We start from the raw sequence: 10036 nt of genomic DNA, 5'->3' as shown, positions 1-10036 counted from the left end.
GGTGAAACTGGCAACAAGAATATTCAAATGATGATTACAATTCAATATTATGGTTTAAGACTAAATGGTCAAGTCATACAGTTTATATGGCTTTGCATTCACACTAACTACAATAACGGATTTTACTAAAACTTTAAATAAATGTGAAATCAGTGCATCAGGTGATGACAGTATGACATTGAACTATAAAAATAAACAATATGCAATATTACTATAAAAGATGTTATAGAAAGTAACAACGGTATAAAACTCATCAGTTTTCTCTACACTGCCACTCTGGGCTAGCTGAAGGGTGCATGTTTATATGGCTTAATCTTGTATATTTCTAGAATGTATGTTGCTCAAAAGCTCTGCGCCCAACGTGGGGCTCGAACCCACGACCCTGAGATTAAGAGTCTCATGCTCTACCGACTGAGCTAGCCGGGCATACTCCCTCTCCTGGCTGGAGCAGTGGAGATTTTGCATGATAATATAAACAATTTCACAGATTTATGATGAAAAACAATGACAAATCCATATATCAGTAGTACACTGACTATATGTCTATAGTATTTCTTTAATGGTTCGGTCCAATCAACAGACTTAAATCTAGCACAGTAACAGTGCAAAAATACAAGGCTACAGCATTATACGAACAATAAATGGCTACAACAATGTTTATGTACAGTACAGCATATAGACCGAATAGAAATGGTAATTCTCTGACTTATTTTCTTGGAAATATTTGACCAAACTGTTTTATATTTGGAGCTTGTCCAAATAAATATTGTTTTCTAAAGATCTGTAAACCAGATGCTCTCCCAGAACCACAATTTTAATTTTGTGTTAAACTGATCATATCACTGGGTTATATTTATTTTATTTTTTTTACTAAATAAGTCAATTTGCCTTTGGAACTTGGCACTTGATTCATTTATTTTAATCACATTTTAAATTTATTTTTAACCAAAGATTTTTTTATTTTTTTTTTAACTAACCACATTTATTTCAGTGTATGGATTAAGGTTGGCCAGAAATCCATTGTTTACAGTATACAGTATATCTGATATCCATCAAAATAAAAATATAAGATACAAATTAACTGTTCTTAAAGTCAAAGACCCAAACTTATCAAATAAAAATCACTGTGAGGGGAAGGATTTCAGACCCGTTTTATTTTGCATGGTGGATTAGTAAAACTGGCAACAAGAATGTTCAAATGATCATTACAAATCAATATTATGGCTTAAGACACAAAATGGTCAAGTCATGTCGTTAATATGGCTATTTATTGATAGTCTTTGCATTCACACTAACTCTACAATAATGGAATTTACAAAAACTTTAAATACATGTGAAATCAGTGCAACACGTGATAACAGTACAACACTGAACTATAAAAATAAACAAAATGCAATATTACTATAAAAAAAACGTTATAGAAAGTAACTGGTATAAAACTGTCATCAGTTTTCTCTACACTGCCACTCTGGGCTAGGGGAAGGGTGCATGGTTATATGGCTTTATATATGCCTCCCCCCATGTATAATCATACATTCATACAGCTTAGCACTTGTTCAAATGATCTCTCTGTGCTCCATCCTAACCTTTTGTTTTTATCAGTTTCCCACTTACAGTATAGTATTGGCCACACACTTCACAGCTGACATTTAAGACCAGTAACAAGCAGAACAACAAACGGGACAATTTCCCAAACTCTTAAATGGACAGTTATTACTACATTGGAACATGCATCCTCAGTCATACTAGTTATTTCTAGAATGTGTGTTGCTCAAAAGCTCTGCGCCCAACGTGGGGCTCGAACCCACGACCCTGAGATTAAGAGTCTCATGCTCTACCGACTGAGCTAGCCGGGCATGTCACACCAAGTGGCCAGGGCAGTTGAGGTTTTGCATAATGATATCTTCACTCCTCTTTCTTCTCCTGTTGTTGTCAATTTCCCACTTATACTATAGAATTGGCTACACACTTCACAGCTGCTATTTAAGACCAGTAACAAACAGAACGGCAAATTCTAAAATGACCGGTTATTACTAATGTACTACAACGTTATAAGATGCATGGTCATACTGGTTAATGCATTATAATGTTTGTTTATTTCTTGAATGTATGTGGCTCAAAAGCTCTACGCCCAACGTGGGGCTCGAACCCACGACCCTGAGATTAAGAGTCTCATGCTCTACCGACTGAGCTAGCCGGGCATACTTCCCATTTGGGCGAGGCAGTTCAGGTGTCGCATAACAACAGAGTAATTCAGAAATGTATGATGAAAAACAATAAATCGATATACCAGTTTTACACTGACTAAACGTCTATAGTATATAGCTATAGATATATAGTTGTCCAGGTCTGATCTGTCTATAGTATTTCTTTAATGGTTCAGTCCCGTTCACTCCTCTTTTTTGTCCTGTTGAGAGAGGACCTTGGTCTTGAAGTGGACACAGAGGTAGGCCAGGTCCTGTTTGTCCAGAGAGTGTCCCAGGAGCAGATAAGAGGACAGCGCCCCTGCCAGGATGAGCCGGTCCAGTGACAGAGCCGGGAGCACCCAAAGGACCACCAAAAACTCCAAGCACACAGGGTGACGCAGGTGGGACAGCAACCTCTGAGCGCCGTATGGTTTATCAGCAACAGGGTCCCCCAACCCCAGACATTTATAATACACCTAAAATGAGAAGATATGGTGAGTTACACTGTCATACTAGTTCAAATTTGATAAGATATATTACATTAGTTTTGCAACTAAGTCTGTCACGATAATTACTATATTGACTTTTCGGGGGACTTATCGTGTGTATATTTTCTTTGCACTGCTAAGAAATTTTAGTTTATTTTTTGGCTATACGATAATATTTAAGCCATAAAAGGTTGCATTAATACCTTCTATGACTTATTACAGATACAAACTAAAGATCAACATTTCATACACACCTTTTTCTACACATTGAGAACTGAGAGCACAAGTACTGAAGATGTCTTGCTCAAAAATCTCTGCGCCCAACGTGGGGCTCGAACCCACGACCCTGAGATTAAGAGTCTCATGCTCTACCGACTGAGCTAGCCGGGCATGCTCTTTCGAGTGGGCGGAGCAGTTGAGATTTTGGATGATAATATAAACAAAAACAAAATGATAAATACATTTATATGAGTAGTACAGTGACTATGTGTCTATAGTATTTCTTTAATGGTAGATAGATAGATTTATAACATGTAGAATTTCATTAATTTGAATATCTTGGTCAAACCACCGAAGAGGTTCAAATTTGAGGGCACACCCGCGAAATCTGTCCTTGTGTTATTTCTCTTATAGTGTTTTACCTGCTTGATGCCCAAGAATTCGGAGTAGTCATATATCATAAGGATGCTGCAGATCAGAGCCCAGCAGACGAAGTGCAGAGAGAAACAAATCAGAGGAAACCAAATGCTCCATGGGGCAGTTCTGAAGGACCACAGACAGGGGGCACCACTGACCGGTTGCCAGAAACGCATCAACACCTGAAATGTACAAGAAAAAGGTAAAGTCGTTTTCATACTGCCACTAGTTACCTTGACGTAAAAGAGCATTCTAGCATAATATTTATGTATTCACCCCCAAAAGGGAAATTAGAGTTATCAAAATATAATTAAGAACATTAACATATCAATAACATGGAATAATAAAACTAAACATAAATAAATAAAGTTCAATTTTTCAATCCCAGAGCTGCAAAACAAATCATAATAACAACTGTGACTAAATCTTGACTAAATCTAGAAATTATTTAAACCAAAAGACTAAAACTGAACATCAGTTTCTAATAACTCATGTGGGTGGAGCTTTGGTTTAGTCCTCATATTCACAGTAAACAGATGAGCGTCCTGTAGACTGTGTGTGGGGGAGTTGTACCTGCAGGATGAGGGCGGTGCTCAGGCAGTAGATGGTCCGGTTTAAAGCCCCGAGGGTCCTCTCACAGACCTGTTTGACTGGACTCCAGGCCAAAACACTGTGCTGCAGAATGAAGAGAGCCACCAGACACAGGTCCCACAGCAGACAGCACAGCACCCAGGGGTCACGCAGCGCAGCAGACCACCGAACAGAGTCTGAAGGAAATAAATACATAGAATTTTTTTTTTCAGCTCTTCGGGATGTATTTAAAGCCCCACCATGTAACTTCATAGCCAAAAATATAAAAGCATTCATTTTGGATGTTTTTATTGCACTGAAAAAGAGAAATAGCATGGAGCCTAAAATGTATTTAATATGTATTTTTCCACTGCAAAATTGAAAACTATATCGCCCAACGTGGGGCTCGAACCCACGACCCTGAGATTAAGAGTCTCATGCTCTACCGACTGAGCTAGCCGGGCGCTCTGCCTCCTAGCGGTAGGATTGTGACATATCAACCCCAATCTTTACTGAAATAAACTGATAAATGTACTACTAATAATTGCAAAACACGCCTGAAAGAGCAACCAAACGATCTAGTTTACCAGACAAACACCCTAACTCTAAAAACTTATCATTTACGCACCAAGTTGGAGACTAGCTCAAACTTGGATGTCCGAGCAGCAGTAGTGGTCGCTTACCTTGGCACAGAGTCGTTTCGCCGGTGATGTTGTGATAAATCGCTTTAAATGAAACAAATCGAATAAAATCTGAGCCAGTGATGAAAACGACGGCAAAGTTGAGCAGAGATACGGCGCAGAGAGCTCCGCCGCGCACTGATCCTGACGCCATTTCAATCACTTTTATCTACATTTGGCACGGATCTCTGGGCTGTTTCTTCCGGGAGCATCCGCACACGGGGCCATATCCGGTCACTGACAGTAGAGGGCGCAGTATGAAACAAAACCATACAGAGCAGGCATATTGTCTGTTAGTAATGAACCTTCTACTACCTTTAATACCAGATTCTGCTACAATGCCTAACAATGATGTTGATTATGTTGTTGTTGTTGTTGTTGTTGTTGTTGTTGTTGTTGTTGTTGTTGTTGTTGTTGTTGTTGTTGTTGTTGTTGTTGTTGTTGTTGTTGTTGTTGTTGTTGTTGTTGTTGTTAAAAATGCACTATGCAACTTGTTAGGTAGAGGGTCTGCTACCTGTTCTGCTGCATGGCATTATCTCTTTTATTATGCCTAAAAAACACATTAAAAACATGCATTCCTTTTATACATTTTTATTGCACTGTGCTTATGCATTTGCAGAAAAACAAAACAAGGACAACTAAACTGTTTATTTTATTGTAGTTTGTCTTTCTGCCTGTGTTCCTGGTAAAAACATTTGGGGGAAAAAAAAAACAAAAACTTGCATTCCTACTTTGAGATGGTGCCTCTCCACAAACAGGAGCTGGTTGCGCAACTTGTTTTTGCCCATGGAGATAGATTGCTTTAAAATGCTTTATTTGAAACATTGCAGGCAAAGCAATATCTCCATGGAGACAAGCAGGTGTCAGATCATCCACCAGGAAAGTTGCATACTGCACATTTAGTTTAACTGGTATGTATTATTAATAAATTAGGCCCCTAAGTTGGCCAAATGTTACTTGCAAGCCCCTAAAATATTGTTCTTACAGCAAAATATGCAACAGCCATAATGTTTAAATGGCAGACACACATTCAGTTACAAAGTGTTTTATTATTACAAAGTTATTAACACTAAACATATACACTTTAGATGAGATCCACTTCTCTGCCAAAGCACTCCACATGGTAACTTCTGTTCAGAGAAACTACTCGGATACAGTCTGTCGAGCCCTGGATGCAAAAGAACAGTACCTTCTTAGAACTTTATCTTCCATAGTTTTATACATTTTTGTTCTTGTATTAAATCCGTGCACCTCTGTTGGGAGAATTGGCATCTTGCAGGCAGCACATCTGGGAGCCTTCACTCTGAAACAAACATGTTCAAAGCCTTATGCAATAAATCACTTTAAGAGTGTTTATGTCCAGTTTCTACATCCAAATGCCTTAAAGTTAACAGACTGTGGGAAATGTACATAAAAATACTATTTAAAAATCTGCAAATCTTAAAGAGGTACTATGTAACTTTTTCAGTGGAGGGTATCACTGCATGTCTGTGTAATCCCTCGGTCGTATCAATGCATGTTTTTCACATTTCTTTAATCAATAAACACACATTTCATTGAATAAAAAAGTGCTTGTACCTTTAAAATACTCCCACCTTTTTACACTGACCATAGCAGACTGGGAACACCCCAAAACAGCTGCAGTTTCAAAATAAGAGTAGGTTAACTAAGCAAAAATTAAAAGTTTGAAGCAAAACTTTGGCAGTGCTCATTACAAATTGTTTCATATCTTGCATAGTTTCCTTCTTACAAACAACTAAAACTATATGACAAAATGCAGATATATACTACCTTATATACAAATGTAATATAGCGTATTATAAACAGTAATAATACTAAAGAGAAAACTGTCTGTTGGATATTCTAAAATATCTTGTTGAACCATTACAATCTGTATGTTGAACTGACTTGTGGTAGTCCTTGACACAGTAGACCCTCTTGTTTTCACTGTCCACAGCAAAGGGCAGATCTTCTAAACTCTGTCCACACATCACGCAGCAGAAACACGAGGGGTGGTAGGACATCCCACACGCCTGCAGCACCTATGGGAGACAGATATACCAAATAACATTCAAAAGCGTTTAACATATTATAATGGTGGCCCGATACTTACATTATCATTGATGACGTGGCCACATCTTGCACAGATTTCTAACTCTGGATGGACTCCTGAGTACTGCAGTCAAATGAAATTAAGATATACTTTATTGCCCCCTTTATTGCGCACCGGGACCCATTTGAGTTGCCAGATTCATTGCTGAAATCCAGTTGGTTCAAACCTAAAAAGACTCAGATCTGAAACCTCACTACCTAAACCCTAGCACCTGGAGCAGTGCCAGGGCTTCCATATGGGACATGCCCTCTTCATTTATTAACAAAAACGCGCATGTGTCCTCTATGTGCAGAAAAAGACACTGGCAAACCAGGTTCAGCTGTGATTGTTGTAGATTTTTAAATAAGAGCACATGCTATGTACTTTTACTTTGACCAAGCACCTCATTGTAATGCAACAATATTGTGTGTTCTCAACCAAATGAAAGATTGAATACAATTTTTTGCACACTTACATCTATTTAAATGATGCAAAGAGGGAGTTGATAATTATAAGAGCACATTACTGTTGGAAACATAACAGTAGAGCCGCAGCAGTGCTTAAATGGATGCTGACGACGATAATGAATAAAACATATCATAATATCACTGCTTCACATTATCACAGTTAGGCCTGTATGAAATAAAAGATACTATTTCCAAATCACATTTCTAGTATTTATGCTTACAAATAAAGGCATAGTAAAGTAAGCAATAAGAAAAAGAGAAAAATGTAAAATGTGTTAAAGGTGTTAATAAAATGTCATATGTAATTATGTTGTTGATGTTTTGTGGTGTACACAGCTCTCACCAAAAAGTCGTCTTCACAGTAGATTTTCCCTGATATTGTATAAAATGATGCTCCAATCAGCATTTTACCTAAAAAATAAAGATTTTAAATTACATTGACAAAATAATCAAATCTATTTACTTACAGCAAGAGGAGCAGGTGAAACATTTGGAGTGAAATATTTGTCCCATGGCTCGACACACTCCGTTCCCACTGTGCACCGCCTCTCTGCATCTGCCACAGTGTCCTGGGCAAACAATACAAAAATGCACTAATATGATTAATAGGTTCATATATGATAGATATGAATCAGATCCATCATGATACACACATTTTTTATTTAGTGTTTGGCAATTAAGGCTGCGGTTGCAATTCAAGTTTTCAATTTAAAGCTTTAATTTTTTTTAAAGTGAATGGTGAACTGCTAAACTAATATAAAAATGCAATCCTATGCATTTTAGAACATGTTTGTAGAGGTCTAAATCACAGAATTAACATAACATAAGACAATAAACTGAGGTGGGTAGTTAGTCAAAAACTGTACTTAATTAAGAGTAACGTTACTTTAAAATAATATTATGGTAGTACTGGTCCAAAAATGACTCAAGTAAGAGTAAAAAAGTATTTGTGAAAAACATATATAAAATCTGCAGCCTATAATTGAGTACAAGATGGATATGTTTAATGGGATACTGTGGAACATTCTCAGTAAAGCAATAACATGCTGACTGACCCCCCACCAGAAAAATTACATAGTCCACCTTTAATCAAATATTTCCTTATGTGGTTTGTTCTTACCGAAGTAGACATTGGAGTTGTCTCCCATCTCCCCCTTGTCTCGCTGAGCTGTGTCCTGTTTGGCACTCTCCCCACTACTGTCTGCTGGGGCTAATTTGGTCCCAGACAGCTGAAAGAGGACCTGGTCTGGACTGTGGTCTACAAGAGGTCTAAGATTCAGGCGCAGACCCTCTGACTCCTGGAGGAAGTGGGTGACAGGCTGAGAAGTGGTGTCTCTTTCACTGTAGTTAAACAGCAGAAGCATTGGGATATATGTAGTGCTATTATGGGAGAGTATGTACAGTGAAGGGGCAGAGGAGGCAGTAATCACATCAATTTATTCGTTTTTCTTTAGTAAGAGTCACATTTAATTACAGGAGTACAATTTATATATAAATTGTATTCTTTTTTAAACTTTTTTAAAATGGCTGAAATAATAGACCCTCCAAATGTACTAATAATTGTTAAAGGAGCACTGTGCAACTTTTCCAGTTTGGAGTCGGCTGGAGTTATTTTCTGCAGTATGGTTATTTGGGTGTATATATTGCTTAATAATAGCTTTAAATACTGTCTTAATGTTGTTGTTTTGTCTTGTCTTTGCCTTTATGGATGTTATTCTGTTGTATGTTAAAATTTCTGCCTCTTGGCCAGGTGTCGTTGAAAATGAGAACTGGTTCTCAACTGACCTACCTGCTAAAATAAAGGTTAAATAAAATAAAAATGAATAAAAAAAAACATAAATTCTTAGAGTAAGTGGGATCACCTCTCCACAGATTTGACCTGTACAGTAACTTGGCCTGGTGGTGTCTAATGTGTCTCTATGGCGAGTTTAAGTTTAATAATGTAAAACTTTCCTGGTAAAGCAACAACATCTCAGTGGGGACAAGGAGGTGGTGGGACATCTATCAAAAAATGACATAGGGCGCCTTCAGCATTTATTAGGTGCTCATACTGGTTAGTTTGTAATAGTAACCTGTAGTGGAGTTGACACCCCTGAAACGGTGGGGTCATTGCAGACGATGGCACAGACTTGAGTTACAGATGAGCTCATGGACTGAAGTGTAAAGACAAACCAAACTGTAAAAGTATCACATGATCACTCAGGGTCATGTGATGTCTGCAGTAGCAACATGATGTATTACTAGTACTAGGTATTTAAAGGTGTATTTTGCCAGCAATACAAATTCTGGTCAAAGGTAAAAACTTTATTTAGGTGTGGCGTTTTTGTGTTGTTGCAAAATATTAGATTACAAATATACACTTATGAAATCTGGTCAATCCCAGGACACGATTGAACGTTATTAATTTCAGTAGTGCAAATAACAATAAAACAATAATTTAAAAAAAATGATTTGACAGGTTTTGTAATGTAAAGCTTACTTATAATCAGAAAAAGGTTATTGGGTAACTTTATCTGCCACTAAAACCTCCTCTCTCCTCAGACAATATCGCCATCTTGTGGTCAAACTAAGCAACCAAGCCTATTACTGTGAATGACTATGGGATACTTCCATAGTTACACTAGTCCTGGTTTGAGTATAGTTCTTTCTTTATGTAGACTTCTTTTCTAGCCCTGGTTTAGTCCTGGTATAGTTTAGTTCTGAGTTTAGTTTCTGTTTTGATGTAGTGTGTCAGATCAAGTTAAAACAGGTTAACAGATCATGCCATTACTATGTCTGTGCAAACCCTTAGTCATACACTTACATGTATATAGACTTCCGTGAAAAATACTACTTTGTGAAACCTTTTCCTATTATATAATTTTAATTATTATGCCAATACATGATAACAAACTGCAGTATTGTAGCGTGGACCATT

The 10036-nt window shown here is 37.5% G+C and overlaps 2 protein-coding genes and 5 non-coding genes across 7 annotated transcripts; all 7 read right to left on the bottom strand.

Moving 5' to 3' along the window:
• Positions 1-353: 353 nt before the first annotated feature.
• On the bottom strand, positions 354-426 carry trnak-cuu (transfer RNA lysine (anticodon CUU)). The gene has a single exon. It is a non-coding gene; the product is annotated as a tRNA-Lys (tRNA).
• Positions 427-1128: 702 nt separating this feature from the next.
• LOC117378685 (nurim) lies at positions 1129-4788 on the bottom strand. Its single transcript, XM_033975338.2, has 4 exons — positions 4564-4788; positions 3884-4077; positions 3316-3492; positions 1129-2662 (listed from the first exon to the last, which is right to left on the bottom strand). Exons 1-4 carry the CDS (start codon positions 4712-4714, stop codon positions 2390-2392), a joined length of 795 nt encoding a protein of 264 aa, XP_033831229.1. The 5' UTR covers positions 4715-4788; the 3' UTR covers positions 1129-2389.
• Positions 1784-1856, bottom strand: trnak-cuu (transfer RNA lysine (anticodon CUU)). Its single transcript has one exon. It is a non-coding gene; the product is annotated as a tRNA-Lys (tRNA).
• trnak-cuu (transfer RNA lysine (anticodon CUU)) lies at positions 2129-2201 on the bottom strand. The gene has a single exon. It is a non-coding gene; the product is annotated as a tRNA-Lys (tRNA).
• trnak-cuu (transfer RNA lysine (anticodon CUU)) lies at positions 2992-3064 on the bottom strand. Its single transcript has one exon. It is a non-coding gene; the product is annotated as a tRNA-Lys (tRNA).
• Positions 4272-4344, bottom strand: trnak-cuu (transfer RNA lysine (anticodon CUU)). Its single transcript has one exon. It is a non-coding gene; the product is annotated as a tRNA-Lys (tRNA).
• An 842-nt stretch (positions 4789-5630) lies between the features above and the next one.
• Positions 5631-8483, bottom strand: LOC129456676 (LIM domain-containing protein 1-like). The gene is made up of 7 exons (XM_055225483.1): positions 8240-8483; positions 7587-7688; positions 7463-7530; positions 6674-6736; positions 6469-6602; positions 5812-5863; positions 5631-5728 (listed from the first exon to the last, which is right to left on the bottom strand). Exons 1-7 carry the CDS (start codon positions 8481-8483, stop codon positions 5645-5647), a joined length of 747 nt encoding a protein of 248 aa, XP_055081458.1. The 3' UTR covers positions 5631-5644.
• Between the last annotated feature and the right edge of the window lie 1553 nt (positions 8484-10036).

Source organism: Periophthalmus magnuspinnatus, chromosome 11, assembly GCF_009829125.3.
Source record: "Periophthalmus magnuspinnatus isolate fPerMag1 chromosome 11, fPerMag1.2.pri, whole genome shotgun sequence".
Lineage (NCBI taxonomy): Eukaryota > Metazoa > Chordata > Actinopteri > Gobiiformes > Gobiidae > Periophthalmus > Periophthalmus magnuspinnatus.
The sequence above is the reverse complement of the archived record's forward strand: the minus strand, read 5'-3'. Positions and strand labels throughout refer to the sequence as shown.